Genomic DNA, 27,159 nt, shown 5'->3' on the forward strand with positions numbered 1-27,159 from the left:
TCATGCAACACAATTGCAAATATGAATTCTTTAACATGGATTCAAAAATACTCATGGGACTTTTGTCTTGACTGTCAACACGAAAAGCAAATTCCTTTACATGTTGATCATTGTGCAGATTCAAGAAAAAAAGAAGCCTGCAATTTGCTTCCATCAGTAAGAAATCACCCATTAATCTCACCATACAAAAATATATACTGTAAAGTGTGTTCTTTGAACTGTTCAAACTGTTTTAGTGGAATTACACGTGACTTTAAGCAATCGTGCGAGATTCCTAAGGGAATAGAATACAAAGACAAAAACGACAATTACAGAGACTTCTTTCTTCCGACATTTAAATCACAAGTAAACGAAGACATCAAAGGAATGTTACAAGAGGTAATTTGTTCGCTTTTTAAGTAAAAAAAAAAGGAATAAAAAATTATTATTTTGTTTAGAAGTTTATTCATATTTTCTTTTCTTTTTTAGCCTGAAGTGTTGGGGTGTTATCCTGGAAGAGTTTTATTTGACGGCAAATGTAAACTTCTACTTCCGGTTGCTGAGCGCTTGAACTACGTAGTAACTATTCTAGTTGATGTACAAGTGACATCAATGGAAAGTCCGCCCGCTTGGACAGAATCTTTACGGAATTCTGCAAAGTTATATTTTGAAACACATTTGGAGAAAAAAATAAGATTTTTTTTCTTTCTTCCCTTCAATGTTTTAGGACACGAGATTATTAACTTTTCATGCTACTTGCATATGGTGATACACTATAGCGATGCGTTTGATCGCGATGCGGTTGAAAAACGTCTTCTAAAGATGTCTGAATCTGTTGAATTTTCTGGAGTCATTTCAAATGATACTAGATATGAGATAAAAGGAAAAGATTTGGTAACAACAAAACATGCCATCAAGGAAGCTTCACAGATTGAGATTAAGTGGTATAAAGATGAATAAGAAAGGTTCGTTAAACATGCTTCAGATTTGTACGAAAGTAATTCAGTAACAATAGACATGCTACACGTATCTAATCTCCTATTTTGTCGCCATGATACACTTCCCAATATCCTTAGTGAAGGTATTCTATACAGTAAATTTGATATGACTCATATACCAACAAAACAATCGTATGGTATCGGCGAATTTGTTATATCTATAGATGATAGAGTAGGAATTTGTGAAGATAAAACTTCAGTATTTTTAAACCCTTTGAGTCAACTGCTTACTCTTTTGACAATAGTGTGTAATTGTGTCAGCGTGGTGTTTCTACTTCTTCTTTTATTGACTTACATAGCATTTCGTACCTTGCGAACTGCACCTGGGTTAATCTTAATGAATGTAGTAGTATCTTTGATCTGTACACAGATTATCTTCACCATTTCAAATTTGCTGGAGAGAGGTACACCAGATTGTATTTTTTTTCGGAATTCTACTCCATTACTTTTGGCTTGCTCTTTCGTGCAGTCAGTTAACGTGTTGTCTACATATGTGTCAAGTATTTGCGTTCTCTAAAAGATGGCGTTCGTCAAATTCCAATAAAACATTTTACTCTTATGTTATATTTACATATACAGTTCCTTTTGCGCTCGTTGTATCATCCGTCTTATCTAATCTCTTTAGGAAAAACAATGTTGGGTACGGAATAAAGGTATGCTTCGTGGAAGATACTTACTCAAATCTTTTAACATTTGTAATTCCTGTGGCGGTATCTTGCATCTCAAGTTTGCTTTTATTTCTGAAAACTGTTGGATCTATCTTTTGTCGAACAAAAGTTCAAAAGTCCAAAAAGGATGTATCCTATGTTATCATTTCCCTTAAAATGTTTTCGGTAACTGGCGGTGTTTTCATTTTCACAATTATTGACGCCTTCCTCCAACTATCAGCTTTTTCCTTTTTCACCTCGTTTTTGACTTCCTTGCAAGGAGTTTTTATTTTTTTTAGTTTCTTTACATCACGACATGTTCTCTCTTTATTTCAATCTTTATTTGAAAGACGACTGACAAGCAACCTGATTGAAGCTTCCATAAAAAATAACACAAAAAACTCAGCAGTTCAACAAAATGACAGGAGCAGCGATCAGTAAAATATAAAAAAATTGTAACTTCAACCTTATATTATACTGCCCAAGTCGGTCAATCCTTAATTTTTTTTTCAAATCCTTCTCGTCTTGCGATTGGTCCTTCAATAGCAGAGTTATTTATTAATTTAACTATTTAATAATGGTTGATTATAATATTTCCATCGACTGTTTTGAGGATGTTATAAACGGTTACAAATGGTTTAAAGTAAGACAATCGTTTACGATTTTATTTAAATAACAATTCATGCGTGATTGTGTTACCATATGTGCATTATAAACATGATATACAAACATTGTGTTATAAAAGTTATAATAAGCAGTAACTGTGATCCACTTTTATAATTGTGCATGTTATTTGATTGAATTCAAAATTATCTTCTTTTAAATTATGCAAATCAGAAGTATGATATCAAGGTAGTATCCAAATTTTTGCCGTTAAAATGAAAATATTGTCTTTCCTTAACCATTTTTCTTGCTGAATTAAGATTGGTTTTTGACAGATGTAATGCTCTGATTTGGTCGAATTGCCTAGATATTAAATGACATTGAAAGACACAGGGGATCTCAAAATAAATTCATTGGGTTGCTAAATCAAAGATGGAAACGATGTGTTTAAAATGTTTTTACGTTGTTTTCGTAACATGTATTCATTTTTTAATACAGAAACGTTTCAAATGCTTGAGAGTCATTTTAAAAATGTTTTTTTAAAGTTTGAGTATTTGTAAAACCTTGGTGTTTCTTTGTTCCAGACAGATGTACAACAATAAAACCGAATTTACTATTAAGACATACATGGTTTATCATGTATTGCAAATTTAATGGAAGGCCTCTCTCTAATTATCAACGGGATGTGTCTTCATGACCACCGATTTCAAATTACATCTAAGTGTGACATGTAACTTTTACATTGTAATGCAATATGTTTTCACTGTATAACGTATGTGTTTGTAAATTAAAAATGTTATATCTTATAATAAATTATCAATGGAGTTCGACTGTTCATTTCTCATGAAAAATAAGCGGCAAAATGTGTCTAGAATACTTGTTGTACCACATTCTTTAAATTTAGATAACAAATTAACTTAAAATTGAAATTGTGCGATAACCTAATTAAAATCAATATGCAGGCACTCTTGTAACGAAAAAAATATTGTTTTTATAGTTGTAATGCTAAATTTCAGCGTCAGTTACAACTAATAAGTGATATACATGTTGAGTCAAAATGTCATCACATCAACCGCACACAAAGAATAAAACAATGTAAAAATATTTTTTTCATACAGCTTTTCACACTAAATAATTATGTATGCACCTTCTGAGTATTGTCAACTGGGCAATTCCCACTCCCATCACTAGAAGTACTCATGGAAGAATATTGGTTCATTTGAGAGGGTTTCTCAGCTTCTCCACTTAGATACTGAATTTCGTTGGTCCTACTGTAAACAACGTTTTCACTGACAGCTGTCAGATAGTCCGGGCTCTCGTTTTGCCTTGGAGCTCGATTTCGGCATTTGACAGTTATTAAGACAATGATGAGGATTATGACCACCCCTCCTGCTACACCACTCGCTGCACCAATCAAAACTTCAGACGATGAATTCTTTGACGTTTCCATTTTCATTTTCAAACAACTGGTCTCTGAAAAGTAAGGAATACATAACAAATATAAAGTCAATTTATTCATTCAGATTTTTAGAAAAAAAATTACTTGTAAAAATATAGCGTTAAACCAAAGCTAGAATTTGAAGACGATCAATAAATATAAAATTAGTTATAGAATCAAATTATGTACTTGTTTTACTAAAATAAAATTGTTTGCGTTACAAATTCGTTTTCTTAGCCAAACAACATGTATACAAATGAAAAGCATTTTAAATTCATTAAACCAAATACATTTACAAACTTAAATCTGTCCCACTTACGTTTCTGATCTTCCACTTTGCCAAATGGACATGTCTCAAAAATATTACAACACTGATTGTCGGGTGTATACTCAATTCCAACATTGTCTTGAACACACCAACTGCACCCTGCCACCTTGTAACAGTTTCTAGAATAGACAGCAGAGTCATTAAAAGCAAGTTATTTGAGTTTTCTGTTTCAGTAGATATAATATAAATAGAACAATTAAATTAAATTTATAAATATATAGAACATAATTATTAAATAAAAAACAGTTGTTTATCAAAAATACAATCAAGCTTAAGGCCGAGTACTTACTGCTCGTTTTTTCGAGCATCACACTGCCCATCAAAACAAGGACTCAACGTTTTGATTTTATCCAGTTCGCGATCAACTCTGACGTTTGAATCTGGTAATCTTGCACTACAGATATGATATGGCTGCCTATTGTTAAAAGAAGTTTTCCATTATTTTAATATTTTAATATTTGTTTTGTTTCGACATGAAGAGAAATGAAGACGAGTTCTTCAATAATCTGACAACAAAACTGATAAGTGAACAATTACTTCATAATATGTTTTACGTACGATGATGCATAATTAACTGCTTTCAATTGAATAATGGTTTAAGTGTTTAAATAAAGCGCCAACATCGCAACCATGTTTCGTGCCCCCTAAATAAACAAATCTGCTTGGGCAAGTAACATGGTGTAAAAAAAAAAGGTGGAAGCGCCATGGTTCTTATTAAGCGAAGTATCTTAACATAGGTTATAACGTTAAGTCAAGCAATGAATTATTTTCCAAATAAATTTTGTGCAAAGTGGATCATTTCAAAAGACTGCACAGATGTAAATGTGCTGTTAATAGGCAGATCTTTTGGATATCCCATAACAAATTCTCACCCTGATGTAGTTTTTTCTTGGCACGAATCATACGGTACTATTTTGTGGCATAAACAGCAATCAGTACCGCTACACGTGTTCTCCAAAGGCGATATGTTTGAGAACTGAAATGAACAAATACCACAATAACACGTGATTTTGCTATTATTCCGAACATCAATGATATTGAAGATATCAAGAAAGAAAATGTGAATAAACAGGATCATTTATGATCTGCATTCTGACGAAATAATTTTCCTCTATAAAATTTTGATAAGCATTAATCATATATTTACCAAATTAATTGTATGGAAAATTGTAAAGCCAAATGAGAAGACTTGATAACTTGATACATGTTTTCATGTCTTGTACAATCAAAAAACATGCGAGAAGTGGTAGAACAACATACAAATCTATTTTCATTTATTTACAAAACTTACATCTACTCAGGTTGTCAAGAATGTTGACATGCTTGGTGCGATATTATTTTAAAACTTTAAAAATTAATTTAATTTTTTTCCCATGCATTGTTTTAAGAGCGAACGCTGTAACAATAATCTTAATGTTCAAACAGACTTAGGACAGCATTTGTAAATACTGATTACCTTGATTGCCACTGATGTAATACATTGAATACACAAATTCTAATTACTTATTGACTAACATATTGTATGAAACCTACGCATGTAGATTATGTTAATGTCTTTCAACATCAACTCGGAATTATAATTTTAAATGAAATTCAATAATCCATGATATTATGTGTCAAATATTAACAGTTTTTCTTTAGCCGGGTTCTGCTGAAAGCAGAATCCTGGCCTTTTACAGGCAAATCGCCATGTAAATAGATAGTAAAAGTAAATGCTCCCGCTGCACAAATAGGTACACCGAGAACAGTGTTTTGTCAAATGTATTGGTTTTTTTTGGTTTGCAAATAAATTTAGTGAGGAGAGCTAGTGGCCTTTTCTCCAGATATTAATTCCGTGTTTTGCTAACACTTAATAGCCGCTGAGAGAGAGAGAGAGAGAGAGAGAGAGAGAGAGAGAGAGAGAGAGAGAGAGAGAGAGAGAGAGATTGCAAGTATTTACTACACATTATGCATAAAGACACATCAAAAGGGCCCGGCTTTCAGTTCTTTGATTAAATAATGGAATGAAAGCGTTATGCTGTTTCTTTTCTGGTTCACTAAAAATCAAATGAACAGGGTTTACAATTGTCTCATATAATTTTGTTTTATACCGGACAACAGGTTCCCGGACTTAGGCGGTCCTTCCTCTTGATGATGATGTAAATATTGCTTTTAGGAACAGGGGAGATCTTATAGCCCTTTGTTAGCAGTTTATTAACAGGTTCATCTAAATCCGACAGGAGTACCTGAAATAATGTAGACATGAATGTTTTAGAAAAAATTAAATTGCTTGGTCTGATTACAGTATCAAATAATTTTCAGCACAAGCTTTCTTGATTTAGGTATTCGTATTGGTAAGATATAATTGCCTGCCATCAAATATAAAGTCATCTTTGCTAGCCAAGGGTTTTCGGTCCACTCTGCTCCCAATTATGTAAACCCTTGGCAGATCTCATTACGACAACTCGGTGACAAGCTCCGTTTTGTGATTGGCTGCAGCTGCGAGTAGTTGATCCAATCGCAGCGTTTAAATCAGGGGATGGTAAATAGAAACTTTAGAAGAAACACACGTGTGATCTTTGGAAAAGCAATCGGTGCTTTTAAAAAGTTGAAGCACAAATGCTCGAGTACAGTGCTTCCCTGACAGTGGTCTAACTGGATCGCTTATGAAAAAACGATATATTTCATTGCATTGGATTGAACAGAGATTTACTAACTTGTCATGCAAGGCTCTCGCCTGATAGTATGGGAAGTAAACATGGCGAATGTAGAAATTGTTTATCGCGTTAGTATATACGTCCCTGCCTTTGGTTATTGATATTTTAAAAATGTTAAATGAGCTGTATTTAATTTCACTATTGTCCACAGTATTCACCACGACGATACCTGGTTTTATAGCTTGAATGCTGTCATATATTAGTGACTTCTTCACTCCCGGTCGGTACAGGTTCCTACAAACACTATAAATAATACATTCCTTGCTCCCTGTAGGTTATATCTTCTTTTCTATTTGATAGCATCGTTAATTATATTCCTTGGTATTTATGCCGAAGCAAATATATTACCCTCTGTTTCATTCAAATCAAATGTAAATTATATGCAAGGAGCGCGACTCAAGTTGCTCGCTAGATAGCGCCATCGCTTAACCGAGTTTTTGTAATGAGATCTGGCGAGGGTTTATGGGGAGCAGAGTGGACCTAAAACCCTTGGCTAGCGAAGTTGATATAAAGTAATGAATAACAAAAACCAGACTGGATAGCAGTTTGTTATAAGCTGTTTTCAAAATTCCTTAAAAAATTGTTTCATTCTTAATTAATTATTAGATATAACTCCTGAATTTTGAGTTGAAATGAATAAATTTTATAAATGTATAAAATATGGTTGATCAAGTAAATATGATCATTTTATAAAATGTACATTTAGAATACAGTGTAGTTTCGCAGAAATTTTAGGACTCGCATTGTATATGGCATACTCTATGATTTTGTGACAAACGATTTTAATTTTGTTCATTTATAATAAGACAGGCAATTATAAACAATATTAAGACTGAATTAGACTGAAGTAAATAGGTCACAATAATAAAAACAATAAAAATATTGATATCTTGTCAAATTCCATCTAAGCTATCAACAAATGCAATTTATAAAGAACTATTTCTAAAATATTTTAAAATTGTGAATTTAGAAGGATCGAAGGTGTTGTCCTCGAACAGTGAAATAACTGAAACAAGACCAATGAGCCACAACGCTCACCTGAGGAACAATAGTCATAATGAAATCAGATTCATGCAGTCATTTACAATGTATCTTGACATCCTAGTAGAATAGTTCCTGTATATCAAATCACATATTGGGTATAATAGCAGTTCTCAAAAATATCTTAAACAATCGTTTATACACCAATATACTTTATCAAACATTGAGCCCCTGATTGGGCCCAAATATTGTCCAGGGGCAACTGTCTAAGCAACTGAAAATCAACAATATGTCAAACTGTTTGCATATAAGAAATTATATATTTTATAACATTTGATTTTATTAAAGAATACTTTATATTTTTACCTACGTCACCATAATTTGGATTTCCCACCATATCCCTGGGGATCATGATTGTAACAATTTTGAATCTAAAATACCTAAAGATGCTTCCACACAAGTAACAGCTTTTTTGGCAAATTGATTTTAGTGAAGAAATATTTTTCTTTAAAATAATCATCCCAAAAGTTTTTAAGCTTTATAGGCCAAATAGTTTCTAAGAAGACAATCTTGAAAGGTTTATATCTACATATTACTTTGTAAAAATTCGACTTCCCATTGTAGCCCCACACTACCCCAAAGGATCATAATTTGAACAAACCTGAATCTACACTTCCTAAGGATGCTTTCACAGAAGTTTCAGCTTTCTTAAGTTTTTGGCCGAACAGGTTTTGAGAGGAAAAATTTTAAAAGATTTTCAAACATTCTTTGAAATACTTCATTTTAATAAAATTACATTCCCTACATCCAATAATCTCAGAGAGAGAGAGAGAGAGAGAGAGAGAGAGAGAGAGAGAGAGAGAGAGAGAGAGAGAGAGATATCATCAAAATGAAATACTTACGCGATACGAAAAAAACTGTTTCTTAGTTTCTATATCTAAACAGCTTTCTTTTTCGATGATTTTTTCTTTAAGAAGTTCTTGCATAATATTCCTTTCCTTGAAATAAATTAAATTTCCTTTGTCACTTAAAATGTCATTACATGTACAATACATACATAACATATATGTCAGTCTATTTGGATATTCTTTTTAAATTAAATGCATGATATATTGGATGAAAGCATGTTCAATGTTCAAACCATCATTCCTAAGTGTTTCAACTCAATGTCGGGTTCATCGGCAACAACAGAGAAACTTGGATAAATAACCAGAAAGCCACTGATGTCAATCACCATGCAACTGAAGTATAACATTATTAACAAAGAAATAAAAAAAAAATAAACACGATAAAGGACTATATTTGGTATGGTTTAATATCTGCCCCAATTTTAACCAATTTTTGAAAAGTGTCGTATGAAAATCAAATCTCAATAAATCAATGTACAGAGGATGCCTATCACTTTTATTTTGATTTAAGTCATCATTACTCATTCGTTGTCCATTTATGACTCACCTAAATGACCTTATTCCCGCAATTTTGCAAAAAATGGAAATACTGTCATTTTTTCTCTTTATTTTGCATTCGGAAGTTTAGAGCGCAGGTCTGCTCAAGTAACAAATTAACGTATGTTTTTTCTTCCTATAATTATATAGGACTACTAAATAGTAAAAGATTGTATTTGAGGAAGCCTGTGCTCGATGTTTCCCAGTCGAAAAACCATCGGAAAGCACCAATATTTTGCAACAAAACTTGATTTTATCAAAATAAGACAATTTTCATGACGGTATTTCTACAATATGACGTCACTGTGAAGATAACCTTTTACACACTTATTTTCAATATGATTTCATCTATCTGCCATCTTATTTCTAAAGCTCTTCACAAAACTTCAATTTTGGAGGCAAAAAATACACAATCCCGCATATAGTCCTTTTAAAACTTTAGTATCATCTTTAATCTTGACAAAATAATCAAAATTCGAACCGTTGGTATAGCACAACAAAAAGCATTTTCAATTTATTTACCGGTATTCATCGCTATTGCATTCTGGGTAGGTGTTCAAGAACATACGGCTAAAATACGGGTAAGGATAATCTATACACTGGACAACATCTACAATATCAGCCTTTGAGTGTGATCCGTAACTCCTAAAAGACAATTTCAAATCTGTACATTTTTAAAAAGTTTTAGAAAAAATATTTTGATTTTCACATTTGAACAATATGGAAGAGTAAACAGGAAACATACAACTGGATACATAAAAAATTGACATCAGGCAATGTCTTGATAGGTCATCTCTCCAATGATCAAAACTACAACCGATATACATATTGATGTATGTATACAGAATTCCCTCTAAACCCAAGTTCAAAACACTTTATCAAATGTAATAGAAATGTTTCCTTGTGTAATGTTTAATGCCTAATATTTACATTCCACATATTTTTGGTTATAAAGTGTGTTGAAAGCTACGGCAGTTATAACACTATATTTACATTTGAAAATATATTTTCTTACATGAAGCTATAGAATAGCTAAAACGTTCAGTTCTGTATGAACATTATCAAGACGTCACGATGATCATCGCTTGCCGCTTGGGTAATTGTAAACACAAAATCACGGTAATCTAAACAATTCTGATCAATTTGCCATTCCTATTGAACTTTTAAAATTGCTGTTCATTTCTAAAGTAACACACACAGGGTACTCAAAGGCTAAAATGACGAGTTTTATTATGACGTCACAAACGTTGAACGCCGTAAACTGCAACGTCACAAGCAAAAATCAAAATTCACGCTTGTAGCTGTTACAGTGGCTTCTCTATTAAAATGAACTTACTCTTTTGATAAAATAGGAATATTAAGGTATAAATCACATTTGCAGACTAGGAAAGACGTTTTAATAAATGTAAATATAAGCATTTTAAATAAAAGATTTAAATCATTATTTTTTAAAAGATACAGTCTCTTAACTGCAGCGATGTGTGCATACAAATTTCCATAACAAGTTTTAGAGACTTTCGAAATTGTTTGAAAAAAGAAATGTTGTACAGTGTTACCTCCCTTCATATACAGCTTTACATTGAGTCACAATAAGACCAGCTCCCCAGTTATCTAGGTAAGGGGAGACTACAACAAATTTGCCTTTCTGAGCAACGGTTCTTCGCCACCTAAAAAGGACACATGTATATAGGTTTAGTAAAATTAAGTTGAATGACTATCTTTGATAGTAAATAAATACAGATGTGAAAGATTGTAATCATTCAACATTACCAGGGTCTCATAAAATGGTCATAATCTCTTGATATCTCAACGGCTGGATAAACTCGCACGTGACCATCACGTGTCCCCAGATAGCGCCAAACTACAAACTGGGATTGGTCATGATTTTGTTTCCAGAACTCCTCTGCTTTGTAGGTTGCTTGGATACTAGTTTTGACATTTTCCTTTAAAACAAACGTAAAAGACAGTATATATTACTTACTGTAACATCAAATTTAGATGCAACATATACGTGTTGTGAAGCATTCCCATACATTTTTAAAGATACCTTATTGCAATTAATGAAAACTTGAATAAAATGAGGCAAATTCTGAAAAGGCAAACTAAACTGGAAATTAAAGACTTTTGGGGGACAAGTTTTTGAAAAACCGATTTTTAACTATTTATTCTAATCGATATTCTTTGGACAGTATAATTACCATAAAGGAATGGTGTTTTATTCATTATGTTTAACAGTTCCCATTTTAGCAAACAAATTTAATTACCCAGCGCATTCTGCTCTAATTATTTGATTTAACGAAACCAACCTGCAGTTTCATTAGAGCACTAGAGCGCCACTAATGGAGACTGCTGGAAATGATAACACAGCCTTTCAATGGTAATTTCTTTAAATAAACTTCAATAATTGAAAATTTAAAACTTTTCATCAATAACAAAAGAAAAACAAATATTTTTATTAGTCTCATGATTTTGCTTTAACAAAAAATAAATAAATAAAAAGGAATAATAATTTTAATCAAATATTAATGAATATGTATGAAAATTCCGACGATCGAGTGTAATATATGGGATGATTTTCCTTAAGTTCCGATTATAATTTTAACAACCATATTTTCTATAGAAAATAATTTCCAGAATACTTTAATTTTGTGATATTTCTAAGGTCGACCGCTCATTTTTATCATAATTCTTTTAACTCCCCATTTGAAATATAGTCATCTTTATGGTAAGAACTAGAGAGCTCTTATACAAAAAATAATTTTTTGGACTTTTGGGTTCAGGTAAAGCAGTAACACCCCTGCGAATGTTATTGTCATTCAAATTTTAGACCACGTGGTTTTATTTTACCCTTTCAGTTTCGCAGTAAAAATCGTACCTCGTGTATAAAGTCTATTTCACAGTACATGTATCTAGGTTCTTAATATAGGTAGTCAAATATAAAATCTAGAGGTTTATTGATTTTAAACTTAATCTTCATTAATTGGTGAATAAAATGTGTTCCAGAAATAAATGTGACTATACAAAAATTAGTTTTTGTTTGCTGTTGCAACAACTAACATGTTTAAAAGAGATCCCTCCTGAGGATTAATTTTTGATCCGCGCCTGACCTAGTAATAACATCAATAGTGAAACAGACTATACCATTTTATGCAGAATGTTCCTTGAAAATGGCTCGATATACTAAGTTTTAATGCAAAACAGACACCCACTATTTTTTTTTAAAACATGGTATTGCACACCATAAGCATCAAACATGGCTATGATTTTATTAAGCAACCCAATGGTTATATTTTCAACCACTCTACACGTGTTTGAACACGAACGATAACTCTGTTCTGAATATTCTCGTTTAATATAAATAACTGCTAGATGGTAAAATAAGACATACATCTTGAAAGCTTTTCCTGTTTTAACATAAATCATAGTAGGATGTGATATGAAAAACGACCAGTACTTACGTATTTTGAGAATATTATCCGAACACTTATACTTCCGCTCGAAATTTCACAGGAAGTGAACAAATATCGGTGAAGTCTCGTGAAGTTTCATTCGAGCACCTCTGGATTTATTACTTACTTAGCAACGATAAAGAAAACATTCCGAACACATTCGCAGGGGTGAGTAATAAAAGGAAAAACAATTGAGATGCAATGAATAAGAGTAGATCAAAAAAGCTCTCATGAACTTTTGGTTCAAGTAAAAAAAAGAAAAGGAAAAGATAAATGATCAAAGAGATAACAAACCTTGAGTTTGAGATTTTCATTAGCCTGAAATTCAGTTTCATCGTTAAGATATCTAGAATATGCCACAACCTCTGCGTGTGTTTCATTACGATAGAGATATTCGTAAGGTTTCACGAAGGCATGGGGTGACAACATAACCATCGAATGTTCTAAAATAGATAGGAGATTGTTGATTAGTCTATGAAACATGCAATGTCTATTTAAAAACAGTACATTGTTTTTCTACCGACATTAATACAATAAATGTATTAAAAAACCTACTTTGAAGAATTTAAGAATGAAAAAACCCCTCATAAAACAAAGTATTTTATCAATTTTTATATCCCAGAAAACTTAGAACATTACTTTGATCCAGGGGTAAGGAATTTTTAATTTTAATAAAGCATTCTTGATTATCCTAAATTTGCACTCAGTTGTAGGCACATTTTTGCGTAAACCGTACTATAGCCGATTGTCACACTCCAAATATTGACCAGGAATCTAACATCTTTGGTTTATAATATCTTAAATAACGACGTTCGTGAAATTTAATTTTGATGGCTAAAGATAGTTATTTTTACTGTTATGAACAGTAGAACCTTTTTACAAATTTCATTCAAAGGGAACAACAATTTGATCCACCTATTGTTGAATATCTTTGATATTCTCTGCACTTTTGTGTAGGTTTGGTGTTGAGGTCCAGTCTGTGGTAATAAAATACTCCCTTTTTAACCAATAATTCCTGATTTTGGTTCAAACGAGATTGTTGGTCATTCTTTCCAAGCACAACGCACAATGAAAAATTCGTTCCAGGGACCTTGAAAAATATATGCATTGTAAACATAAAATAGTTTGATTATGTTACGTTAATACCGTTTAATTTTATAGAGACAGACAGTTAGAGATTTAAATGTTAGATCGTCTGAAAAATGATTAGCAGACAATATCTGATTAAGATGTTTAATAGTATATAATGAGAACGTCTAACAATATATAAATTTTTGAAATGGATACCATTTATTCCAATTGTAGAAATATTCTCTCCATATTTATCAAAGTAAGTCAACTTTGTAATTTTTTAAAACAGTGTCTTTTCTGTGGTAACCCTACGTATCGATTTTGTACCATAAAGTCCAAAAACATTACATGTTTACATTGTTTTTATATTCAAATATTCAATCGCACAATTGCAGAAACTTATATAAATATAGTAATAAGGAATACAAAAGTTACCTTTCTCCAGCTGTATTCTGCCTCCACTTCTCTCGCTTCAATTCCCTCATATTCTAATATTCCTCGCGATATCGTTCTGAGGTGTTTGAATGTTTTAGTCCCATTCTCTCCTCTAAACGAAGAATTTCATGTCATCTAAACTCATTTAATATTCTGTTATGATAAGATTAATATGTCATTATTATTTGTCATTATACAATAATATGTTAAAATATGGGTTATTTTTATTCAAATATATGTTGCAATTAAGTAACTTTTCATATTACGTGCAATTCTCGTTAATCAGAAGTGGTATAAGTTACAAATATCCTTCTTAATATAACATGTTTATTTCAATGTAAGTAAATTTTTAATTAAAGAGGGCGTTTTCCTTGACTTTACATATTCAATAATTTATATAAAAATGCATAAAAACATGTGTGTCCTTATAATAATTATGATAATCTCTTTTTTGGCAGAAGTGTATAGTTTACTTTTGTACCTTTTCATTGATTCAATCATTGGTCTGGCTTCTGGACTAGTTTCCAAAGTATAAATATCTATGGGATCAGGGTTAATGGTGATAGCATTCGGCGTCGGCTGCAAGTAGTGCACCATAACCCGGCCTTGACCGTCTATCATAAATGCGTATGAGAGCTCTCCTTGCTTAAAATTTGTAATATCGGATAGCAATTCGTCCAAGAGAATATCTGTACATGTTACTCCGACTAATCCCCCGAGTTTGTCCACAGGTAAACATAGTGACGAAATGAGTCCTTCAAAAGTGAATTAAGGAGGCTGGTTGGTCAACAAAAATAGCCATAAGGTTTGCCATACATTTTTAAATATAACTGTGTTAACCATGAACTATTATATAATTTTCGAAGAAAAACTCTTCAAACATTTAGATTTTAAATATTTTTCTATATTTTAATACAGAACTCTTCGTCTGAAGGAGATAAATACAGTCTAAAAGGTCACGAGAAACCAGCTTTCTTAACGGTACTTTTTACCATTACTGTAAATCTATGCACACTTGATATGAAAACACAGCAATATAATCATAACTTTTCTAACATTCTTGCATTAACTGTTACATGGGAGAATATTGCATTTTTATTAGTTCAAAGGTCAACTTAAATACATGATAGTTAAGATGAATTCTTTTATACCTTCGATATATTTGCATTTTAGAGTGTGTTTTGTCTATTGCTTTAAAAATATATATACTTCATTTAAGTGCATTGTGGAGTAAAGGAGATACGTTAACCGCCTTACCGGTTTTTGCAGAACGCTCATCTACGTAAGGGACGGAGAAGACAGGCTCGTCACCAAGGTTTGTGATAGAAAGGTCCTTGTAGTAAGAGGACATTTTAGAATGGAGCAGTGAGTGGTTTACCATGTGAGTGTAAGTGCCTTCCTGCAATTTAACAACACATTGTTTTCTTTGATGTTGAATATTCAAAAATAATTTTTCTTTAGAAAATGATCATCATTAAGATGGATTTTATCACAAAATGAAAACTTTTCCTCTGTAAATGCAGAAGGTATCAATTCTATATACCTCTGCTCGGCAATGAACTTGTCCATCTAATGGTTTTTATGGGCATAAAAGATTATCGCTGTATCATCAATTATATAAGTATTATCATTAAAGACATTGAAGCCATAAAAACTTTATACTTTAGAATGCATGTTTGCATTATTTCTTATTTTAAACAAATTAGTATTTAGATTTTGTTGCATTAATACTAGAATAAGTTTAGTTATGGACTCGACTCCTCAAATTAAAACACATTTAAGTCACACGACAATATGCATGTATTCACATATATAACACTGAAAAAGTGAGCAATTTTGGGATTTGTAACTAATTTTTTTACAATATATTAAGAAAATTTAACATCGTTTGTTGATGTTTCTTTTGTTTCGTTTTTTAATGTTGACTTTACGCAGATTTTTCTATATCGATCGAAACTTGAGCTACATTTATAGCACAGACTCCATGGACCCTCACAGAATAACCTAAGGATAATTACTTGTAGCAATTGTGCTAATCTGGAAGAATCGGTTGTTCCTTTTTAGTGACGAGCTGTTCGTCAATGATAATAATTTTTGTATAACTGAACTCATGTATATTATGCTTACAGTTAAATATTCGTACATGTTTTCAAGTTAGGGTAGCTTTTATGATCAACAAAATACAAACTTTTAACTTGAAAATCATCATATCGTTTAAGTGTCATTATTTGCGTAGTGAGATATTAAAAGATAGCTTAGGATATTCGTTTGATTTACATAGCTTAGGATTTTCCAAACAATTTCACTATAATAAAGAAAAAAACATAAAGTATTGTTTTTGACTTTTAAAAGTTTATTAATAAGTTATTACCTTGATTTTATGTCCATATGGGTTATCGTTCTTAACTTGTTTGCTCATGTTGGTCAAAAGTTCCCTCCAGGAAGAACTTATACCTAAAACGAAAGTGTTTTTAAATCAAAATATTTACAATCTCCAGTTAATTTTGGTATTTGACTGTGCATGGCATTTAAGAATGACGCAAACAGTCGTCTTTTTAATGCTTTGTTTAAAAATGAATTGAAGTATGTGATATATCAAGATCCCCTGCTAACAAAGAATATCAAGATCAAATTATATATTTACCTATTCCAAATGAGTACGTTAGAATGGTTACGGAGTTATTTCGAGCCTCGTTTTCATCTTTGATAACATCTAAAGGATCTTCACCAGAGTTGTCACCAGCAGCCAAAAACAATATGACGGATTCTTTAAAAAATATAATTTTTCTAAATTGTTGAATACATTCTGTTGTTTTATCTTTCTTGAGTGTTGAAATTAATTCCATTATTATAACTTATAACTTTATCTTCTTTACGATCAAAATTTTAACTTTAAAATTGTCGTATAACATTTCTCAAACTGTATAATCGTGCTTTATTTAGTGCTAAATTCATTTATGACTGTCTGTTACAAGAAAACCTATGACTAAACAATGCACCAGGTGGATTTTTAAAATTGATATTGCAACTGGGACATATATTTATTGTGGATATTATCTTTTTGTTTAAATTTGCCTGTTTCATGTATTAATGTTTAATTTCTTTTTTCAAATTTTAAAAAAGGAACAATTACCTCTTGTATTCCTCTGAGGCTCCGCCTCACTGGAAACAAAATACGAAAAAGCTGCTTCAATTCCGGCACTGTAATTTGAATTTCCCTCAGAAGTCCAAGTTTTTGTAAAGTCTTGCAGAATTTTTTTGTTAGAAGTTGTTGCCTTTGCTAACTGAGTACCATGGCAAGACAATGGTTTCTTAGCTTTGTCGTTAAAAGCCACTAATCCGATCTGAATGTTAAATAAATTGTTAAGATTTAGTTTTGTTTTTGAAATTGCTTATTACAAAGTCGTTTATATAAACCAGCTCCATGGGCCATAAAACTTAACTGAGCTCATGTTTTGATCTAAGTCTTCTGCAAAAGGATAATATATAAAGTGGAAAACTGAAACATAAAAATGACGCATCTAGTCTGTTTGCCAAAAAACATTTACTGATGGTAACGAAATCAATCATCTAGACAATATTAAAGTGTATATATTACACCTTTGACTGCCGTGCTAGTTTTTACTTACATCAATTATGTCAATGATCTATATTTAAGTTGGTTGCCATTGAATATTTGCCATTCAATATTTTTTTAATAGCTAAAAGAAAAAAATCACTCTTAAATTGTCCATTTTACCTACCCTGTCGTTTGGATTGAGTGTATCAATGACGTACTGGACAGCCTCACGTGCCACGATGAGCAGTGTTTTCGAGTTGTAGTTACTGCGCGTGGCCGTCACGCCTGATACGTCAACTGCTACCACCACATCTTTTGGCTTGTTGGCCGCCGTGGCAACATAGTATTGTCTGAAAATGACATGTGGTAAAGAGGTTTAAAATTAATATCAACATATTAGATTAAAATACCGTAACACATGCACAGATCTAGAAAGGGGGGGGGGGGTCAGGGGGGGGGGGGGGGTCGATACCCCCTGCAAATTCAAATTTCTTTAAATTATCAAAAATAAGCCTCGGACTCATTGGCAAACTCAAATAACTGCCCCCCCCCCCCCCTTGAAATTTTTTTTTAGATCCGTGCATGGTAATATTTTCTGATGATCCGTCATTAATTGATAATTTTTCAAATTATTGATTGTCGAAACAAATTCATTTTAAATCTGATACATTGGATAATTATATTGTTCATTTTACGACAAAGACAGAGTGGAGTTGACATTCATTTGCCCTTTCATGTCACAACTTATTCCATTAGCGTTCAGTATTTAATGGTTTTTCATTTTTAACTTTTTTAAAAGAGATTTATTGAAATCAGATATCATTTATGAGCCAATGACTAACGTCACAATCACAATTTTCATATTACAAATTTAAAATGTTTTTTTTTTAAAGTTCTTATGCATATACAGTTCAACTCGCCTCAATCTTGGGTCATATGAAAAACAATTGTCGCTGAATCTATGAGCTGGAAAGACAAGAAATGTTCCATCACTCCCTCCAAAGTATTGCCACAACAGGTTTGGGTTATTTTGATAGTTCGATTTCATTACGTCTTCAATTTTTTTGTTTGGAAAATGGTTCGGAGGAGGGGATTGTGATATGCATGCCCTGGTCTCTGATACCTAAAAAAGAAAATTTTTAATTTATTTAATCTAGCAAGGAATAAATACATATATAAAAATCGAAGTTTTTAATGTTGTAATTTACCTCTGTTCTAAATTTTGGGCTGTATGTTCCCTTGATTTTACAACATTGTGGAAAGATGTTCTGAACCGTCGTACTAAAGTCATCATATTCTTGTTCTATCGCATCTTTTACGTTCCTTAGTTGGTTTGTCATTGTTTGGAACATTTGGGCCAAGTTGTCTGTCATCTGCAAGGTGATTGAAGTACAGATGAAAAAAACGTTAATTATTAAAAAAAACATCAATTCAACCTCTTACAGTGTAACACTTAGCATATCTGTAGACTTTTTAGTTTCTTAAATGAACGACCCACAGCTTCTATTAAACTGCTTCATATGGCAAATGCATATGACTATACAAATAACCTATAGCTATTCCGTATAATATATAAGTTGCATTAGCCTTATGAAGCAGTTTAGATTTCTCGTATACATGTATATATACCTCTAGTATTTAATGGTAGAATGGTAGAACCATCCAAGAAAAAGAAAATACGATTTAATGACCTCGAAACTTAACCCTGAAATAAATGATTTAATTCATTTCTTAACATAAATTGAAAACTTATCTTGAAGTAAGTTAGAACTAAAGAAATAATGAACAAAAGCTAAAGTATCAAGATTGCAATGTTGTACAATTTTTATTTGATTTCTTTTGTACATGATTATTTAACTTTTAGTTTTCAGCTCTAGCTCCTAGATTGCTCGCTGGAATCGCAAGGTGAGCACAATACAGTGAAGAAAACGGGTTAATAAGGATGACATATGTTGGTTATATACCAGTACAAGGTTGACAATGCAAGCATACAAATGCTTGCCACCACGTGCCCTTCTCTATGAATTGGGCATTTTTAAGATTTAAGACGTTTTCTGTTCTGCTTGTTCAGAATTTGGGTAAGCCTGTCCCCCTCTCCCACTTTCAAAAAAAGATGTAAGGTGCCAACAGAGGTATGATAAATGTATTATCTACTTTAAAAATCTTATGCATACGTATAAGATATGAAACTATCCAATGAAGGAGACATAGATCTTTATAAAAGCTTACCTTTATGACAATGTCTGTGCCTGTGTCCGTTTGTTTATCATATATGAGACTATCGTAATAATTCTATAAAGAGGAAAAATTATGAATAATGAATAATGAGAGTAACACTGAAATATTTATTTAAAAAAGGTAGAATTTACATCTAAGACAAAAAAAAAATTACAATGCAAGGTCAATGAAGGTTTTTGGTTTTACCTGAAGATTTGGGGCTCCAATACCATTAATATCCATTCGCTCAAGTTCATCTGAAAATTTCTGTCCTGTCAATTGACTCACATCTTCCGCATCAGATAGACAAGGTAACAGAAATGCGATCAAAATGGGATACGATAGCATGGTTTTCTGTAAAAAATATGTTTCTTAAACCAAAGCATGATAACCATGTCGGTGATTTCTAGCTGTGAAATGGAGTTTATCATGTTTGTAAATTACATTAACTGTCATGCATTCATTATGTCTTACTAATTACTATATCAAACATCATCCATGTCATATGGTGGTCGCACACACGATTATCGCAAGAAAATGTAAACCAAAAACGGCAACTAATGGGGGGGGGGGGGGTGGGTTGTTGTTGACAATTCAAAGATCAACCTTTGCAAAACTTAGTTATACAAAAATCTGTTTATATTATATAAGGAATAGATTAATTAAAAGTTAATTTCATAAAAAATAATAAAAACATGTACTTATATACAGGTATGTCTCGTTATGTTTTGTAAATATGTCAAGGGTAGGGAATATGTTACAAAGGCACCCCCCCCCCCAAAAAAAAACCCAATTGGTAAATATCGGGATGCGCCAATTCTTTCCAATAACGACCAAGACACTACATGTAGTAATGTAATTGTTATAGGACTTCGTTAACGATCAAAATTTGGATTTTTTTCATTCTATTATTAAAGTAAAATTCAAATCAACAGCGAGATAAACATATCAATTTCAATCTGGAAAGGGACAATTACGCATTAAAAACTCTGGTTTTACCAGAGGTTGGAGGGTCGAGGAGGTTTCAATCTGATCGAGAAATCTGAGGACCTAAAACCATGACCGTGATAATATTTTGTTAGAGTGCAACAATAAAATATGTAAATAATATAAGGGAGAAGCAATCAGGCAATTTAAAGCAAAACGACTTCTTCAACTTAAAAAAATATTACTTTGGCAAATGTTGGTGCTCGTGTTCTAAATACGCTTATACGCTTATACAATATATTAATCTTGACAAGTTTCAATTACAATCATTTATTGAAGCATCTTCCGAATAGAAAACACAGCACGGTCTTTTCGAACGTGTTAAAATTCGATGAATTTAACATGGCAAAAATGTGTAATAAAAAAAGTTTAAAAAAATGATCAATGCATTTGTCTCGGTCTATTTGAATTTTAAAGAGTGAAATTTTAGATTTAATACTCTTTCGCTTGCAAAGGACTACCTCTGGTGAGAGAATGAGAAAGAACTTTCCAGAACAGGGTAACCAAGAACGCAGGTTAACTAATTAACGAAAATTGTAGGACGAGTTCATCATGCATCGTGGGCAGATACCTTGGATCGGACTTTAATTAATACAAAACGTTAATAAACAAAAAGAACAATTTATTGCGATTTTAGTTTTGATGGAAAGAACTCTCCAGAACAGGGTGCCTAGAAACGGGTTGACTAATTGACATCATGGCGGAAAGTGTTGGGCGAGTTAACCATCGGGCAGATACTTTAAATTGGACAACTTTGGTTTGAAATATGCAAGTAAAATTATAATATACACTACCTATCGTGTTTTAATTTCACACATTTTCATACCGCGACAGATTGGTACATGTAGTAAACCTTAGACATTAATTGGTAAAAATTAATGAACAGATTTTTGTGTTCTACATGTACGTCTAAATGGATAAATGATGAATGCATAAAACGGGAAAGTCTTTTATTTGAAATTCTTATCAGAGACAATAATAAAAATTATATTGAAAATTGACCTAAAGAACCAAATTTTGAGAGAAATACACTGCAACAAACACAATTAAGGCCACGTCCATGCATATATTATCCATTTCAGTTTAGATTTGTTATCCGTGCCTGCTCCTCTAAATATCCAACAATGCAGCTGGTTTTTTATTTCAATTTTAAAGAATAAGTTAAGGAGAAATAGAACAAAGTATATACAAATTTAAACAGAAAGGATGGTTCAAGATATTAAGCATTATATCACATTAATGTGTAAAGTGTTTATTCCCGCGCTTGCGCGGGGTATCAGCTTGTACTTCCTGAAATTTGCAAGGACAGTTGGTTTTACTCCCATAAATGTTTTACTCTTTTAACATACCAAAATTTATAAAGAAGGACTGGTTTCCTATACTGATTTTTTTATTGTTTCACAGTGGCTGACATACTCCTGCCAATATTTAACAATCGAGTTATCTTGGATTTCTTTAACAACTGTGATATCTCCCTTCCAAAATAATTTCGTAAATTTTCCTGCATTTGAAAAAAATAATCTGAGTCTGTATACAGTAACGTTTATATGTTAATTATCGTTCTCCAACAATGTTTTCCATTTTGAAATATCATCCTTAATTAGTTTCTTAATCCACGCAGACTTCAATCCTTTAATTAAGGAATTTGATTCAATCATTCCTAACACACCATGTTCATAATTTTTGGTAAACACTTGTCTTTTAGGCTATCACATTTTGAATTCCAAACAAAATTGAATAAGATATTATTTAATTCTTTTAATGTATTACTCTTAGAGTTTGGTTAGGCTATATATAAATGGTCTAATTGAGAAACTAAAGGTGACTTAATTAGTGTTATGCTTCCAACTGGAGGCAAGTGTAGATCTATTATTGATTATTGATTTTATCTAAACAGGTTTCTTTTCATAATCAAGTTTTACAGTTTTAACTCAGTCTTCATCATACTAAATGCTTAAGAGCTCGAATTGAGTTGTCCATTGAACATTCATTTCTGAGCATATTACTTCTTACTCCCTATCCACACAATCTGAGTTTTTTCTTGTTTAATTTAATACCAGATAATTTATATGACTATTTCTTTCATAGTTGCCCTAAATGATTTTTCAGGTCCATCAAGGATTATTGATTTTTAATCTGCATATTGTGGTAGTTAATATTAGGTGTTGTTAACTTGAATTCTTGTAATATTTTCATTTTTTTAAATTTTAATTCTCGCACAAAATAAAAAAGATAAGGTGATATAAAATAACCTTGTCTACAGCCACGCCCAAGTCTAAAAACATTTGATAAATGTCTGCCTTGGACACAGGACAAAGCATTAAATTGAAAAGGTGTAATCCAGTTACAGAAAGAAGCACCAAAATTAAAATAACTAAGTGTGGTTTGTATAAATGTTAATGCTACAGAATGAATAGCTTTCTCAAAATCTGTCATAACTAAAACCCTGGAATATAATTGATTTCTGTACAGTTCACCAGATCAATTAATCTATTATTTCCTTCTATATACTATTTACCATACGTATCTCAATTTTTTTTATGTACGACTTGATGACTCGTGTAGCTGTTTCCAAGATTTAAAAGTTTAAAAAAATATCTTCTCTTGAAATCACCTTGAAAGATATAAACATGACAATATACATGTAATTTACAACACAATGTACCATGTTATAAGGCCCATTAACAATTAATACTGTATAAAACCTTTAGAACAATAATAATTATAAAGGATCATATTACAACAGAATTGTAAACGTTTGCATCAATAGACCAGGAAACATTACCACAGATTTAACAAGATATATTTTCAACATGTTGGGAAAAAACATGTTTAAATTGTGGTTTTCCAATATTTTTGAAACGTTTACCTGTTTAAAAGCGTCCTTAAAAATGCTATATTGACTCAATAAATGGTAGTTTAGAAGAGAAAAAGCAATGTTGCAGCGACCATTTTGCTCAATAAATTATTCCTTGTCAACTTCTGTATGTATTTATTTTTAATATTGGCGACATTCCAACAGTATTGTACACTTTCAGATGATAGGGTATTCAAGGAGTAAAAAGAAACCGAGAGAGACATGCCTGCCTATTTTTTTTTTCGCGTCATGTTACATTGCGGGGACGATTTGGGTCAACTTTTGTGAATAGAATTTTTAAGGATTCTGTTCCATAAGCAATACTTGATATTGCGTTAGTTCAAAAAAATATCATAGCAAATTTATAGACAACCTTGTGGGCGTCAGATTTAGGTTAGATTGTTGGTTTTGGAAATTCCACTTCAGGTTTGTTGAAAGGACGTGAATGTGTTTTGTATTCCGTTTTTTATCGATGCTTTTTTTTTAAAACACAGATAACTACAGAAAAATCTTTGCTGTTTTTTGCTGCTTCATTTTTTTTTTATCCCTTTCGTCCTCGTTATCAGCGGGCGAATTTAAGTTAAGGCGAATCCAACCAATATCTAAATAAGCGTACTGTTTTAATTAGAACTAGTATCCATAATAGATTTAATTGCGTATAAAAATGGGGTTGACCTTTAACAATTGTGGAAGGGTAAAAATAAACCATACACATGGCAAAAAACACCATCATATAAAGTTTTACCTATACATAATGAACACGATTTGCAGTCGTTTTATATTCCTTTGAAGTATGTGTCTGACACCATTTTCATACACGTTTATGTTCCAAATCAGTTTTCTTTACTCCTTATTCTCTGAAAGTGTTTAGAACGCGGACAATTTATTTTCACCGGCGAAATACCATGAATATTTTGATTTTTTTCGATTCTAAGTCTACATCAGCATTTAATTGAATAATATATATTAGTTGAACTACTGTAGATCACATGACTTAATAAATATTTCACGTTAATTTAGTTGTATTGGGTCATCACATTTATATTTCAAGATTTAAGTAAAATATTTGTAAAATTCTTTTAAATGTAAATTGTTTTGTTTGAGATCTATTATGAAATCAAAAGGATTTGAAATTAGGTCTTAATTCATAAGTCTAATAGTATAATAAATATCGATGTAATTTTGTTCTGAGAAACGCATATCATAAACAAGAAGAGAATACTTTAAGAATCAAATTTCCTATGAAAATGATTTTTGTATTTTTTATGTATATCTTTTAAAAATGCTCAAAATTGCAAAACCATCTGTTTCGAAGTTTTAAAGATACTTACATTTTGGGTTTTTAAAAGAATTAGTCATTTCATCAGAGGATGAGTAAAACACCGTGCATCCAAAGTCCAAATTGCTCTCACCAACAGAACCACATATTTCGAGCAATATCATTTATTGCTTCAACAGTTTCGGCTCTTTGTCACGTAATGTGAATACTGAAGGTTTGTAGACATTTAAAAACAAGTCTTTTCAGTTCCGCTGTCAATGCAAATGATTCTTTGTGTTAATTCATAAAGAAGCTTACTTCCTGCATTCCAAACAAACAAGTTAATATGATGTGTTTATGTTGCGTGTTCTTTTTCTGCATAAATTGACTCGAAAGAACTTGTTGAGATTATCATTTTTATACAGAATAAATCTGCTTCCTGAATTTTAACAGGGTTTTAATTAGCTAAATTCTTTTGATAAGGAACTGCCATTTAGAAATAGAACATAGCGGGTTTAATAATGGATTTAAATACAAAGATTTTTTTTACTATCTGTAACATGAATTCAGGTCATCGGAGACGCAGACGCAGACATGCGATAAATAGTGTTGATCTTGTAACAATAGTACTTAGTACGTATTAAGTAACTCGAAAAAGTCTCTTAACTTGGTTGTTATTTTGTGCTACTGCTGAATTTAATTGATAAAAAAGGGGAAAATAAATGTAATTACTTTGTATAAATAAATGGTAAAACCAGTAGAGGAAGATTTACAACTGTTTGTAAAAATATTTTACTTTAAACCTGTTTTATCTACATAAAAACATTAAGCTGTATTAAGGTGTTCTGTATAGATTAAAATAAAGAGACATTTTTAACAATTTACTGTATGTTTGCACACTTTTACTGCATACATGTGTTAAGCTCAGTAAATGGACATCGAGAAACTCAAAAGAACTTACTATATAAGTGTTATATATATAAATATATATATATATATATATATATATATATATATATATATATATATATATATATATATATATATATATGTTTCATTTAAATGCCAGAACTATAACAAAGTTTAAAATTACACGAACAAAAATCAATAGATTTGCCTAAAAAATGTATAAATGCGTTATGGCAGGTTGGCGTTATCTGCCTCTGCTAAATTTTACGTCTGACAAGAAAAAAAAATTTACCTCCAGAAGTTTCTGCTGTCCTAATTATAAATTCTTTTAAACAACCAGCGGGCCGTATTTACTGCTATCTTCCATTTACATCAGAATTTTCGGCCTGGAACACATACCACTTGAATTTGACAAGATTAAAATCTTTAAATTCTATAAGAACTGCACGGGGTATTATTTCTTTATAAGTTATTTTTAACGCTGAAAATGTCTTTCATTGTACATAACCTCTTTCATGTCTAAAATTATTATGCATGATGTTCCAGTAGTAAAAAAATTAACCTTTTTTCCCCATCCCCTTTTAATTGATATGAAATCGGGTTCTGATTTATCGCAAAAAGGGCACTTAAAGGCTAATTCATAACGGAAATTCTATAGAAATTGGTTAAAAAACATCCGTTATTTGGACTGTTTTTACTCGAGGAGAAATGTGTGATTAATCCAGTAATAACCCTGTGGACGCTGGGTCAGATATATAGATAAAATGTTACTACTAACCCCGGTACGTCAGATCATTGGTATGGACCTAATCGCATTTACTTATTAGGACGAGAATATTGTAGCGCAGTGTCCGTGCATTTAAAATGAGGGTGCGGGAAAACACAGCCCTCCAGTGGTCATCTGGAAGCTGCCTTTTTTTATTCAGGTAAAATAAATTATTACCCTTGCGCATATTCTAAAAAGTAAAGAGAATAGATTTAGTGGGTTAAACTAATATATTATTTTCAGAGATGAATATTACTGTTGACAAATTTTATTGTAATTTATATTAATATTTATGTTAAAATGCCATATTAAAATGTTATTATATCTAAATAAACGAGTAGCCGTCTTTCTGCCTCCTCTTTTTATCCAGACTGGGACACGGGTTACTCCACATGTAGAGAAGGAGACTGTCCAGTAACACCTTGGCTAGCTAGGGCTCCCATCAGGCACTGGCATGTTGGGAAATAAGATCTCGAGGTTCTATATAAACTAAATATCATAAAGCTCCACATGACAAATAATTGGGGCTATGATAG

At 31.7% G+C, this 27,159-nt stretch overlaps 1 protein-coding gene and 1 pseudogene across 4 annotated transcripts; one reads left to right on the top strand and one right to left on the bottom strand.

Moving 5' to 3' along the window:
- The first annotated feature begins 366 nt into the window (after positions 1–366).
- On the top strand, positions 367–2,140 carry LOC128187532 (uncharacterized; annotated as a pseudogene).
- A 617-nt stretch (positions 2,141–2,757) lies between these two features.
- On the bottom strand, positions 2,758–26,250 carry LOC128188103 (VWFA and cache domain-containing protein 1-like). Of its 4 annotated transcripts, XM_052858934.1 has the most exons (25): positions 26,150–26,233; positions 25,022–25,220; positions 20,054–20,200; positions 19,859–19,921; positions 18,838–19,002; positions 18,550–18,752; positions 17,814–17,979; positions 17,204–17,414; positions 16,715–16,837; positions 16,442–16,524; positions 15,328–15,469; positions 14,552–14,825; positions 14,071–14,182; positions 13,480–13,654; positions 12,859–13,007; positions 10,886–11,058; positions 10,672–10,782; positions 9,638–9,760; positions 8,812–8,911; positions 8,573–8,668; positions 6,084–6,218; positions 4,866–4,969; positions 4,283–4,408; positions 3,985–4,112; positions 2,758–3,700 (listed from the first exon to the last, which is right to left on the bottom strand). In XM_052858934.1, exons 3-25 carry the CDS (start codon positions 20,192–20,194, stop codon positions 3,363–3,365), a joined length of 3,441 nt encoding a protein of 1,146 aa, XP_052714894.1. In that variant the 5' UTR covers positions 20,195–20,200; positions 25,022–25,220; positions 26,150–26,233; the 3' UTR covers positions 2,758–3,362. The 4 variants fall into 4 exon arrangements, with proteins under 4 accessions (XP_052714894.1, XP_052714896.1, XP_052714893.1 ...); XM_052858936.1 differs by lacking the exon at positions 25,022–25,220 and having other exon boundaries at positions 26,150–26,250; XM_052858933.1 differs by lacking the exon at positions 26,150–26,233 and having other exon boundaries at positions 25,022–25,288.
- Between the last annotated feature and the right edge of the window lie 909 nt (positions 26,251–27,159).

This window comes from Crassostrea angulata, chromosome 6 (genome assembly GCF_025612915.1).
Source record: "Crassostrea angulata isolate pt1a10 chromosome 6, ASM2561291v2, whole genome shotgun sequence".
In the NCBI taxonomy this organism is placed as follows: domain Eukaryota; kingdom Metazoa; phylum Mollusca; class Bivalvia; order Ostreida; family Ostreidae; genus Magallana; species Magallana angulata.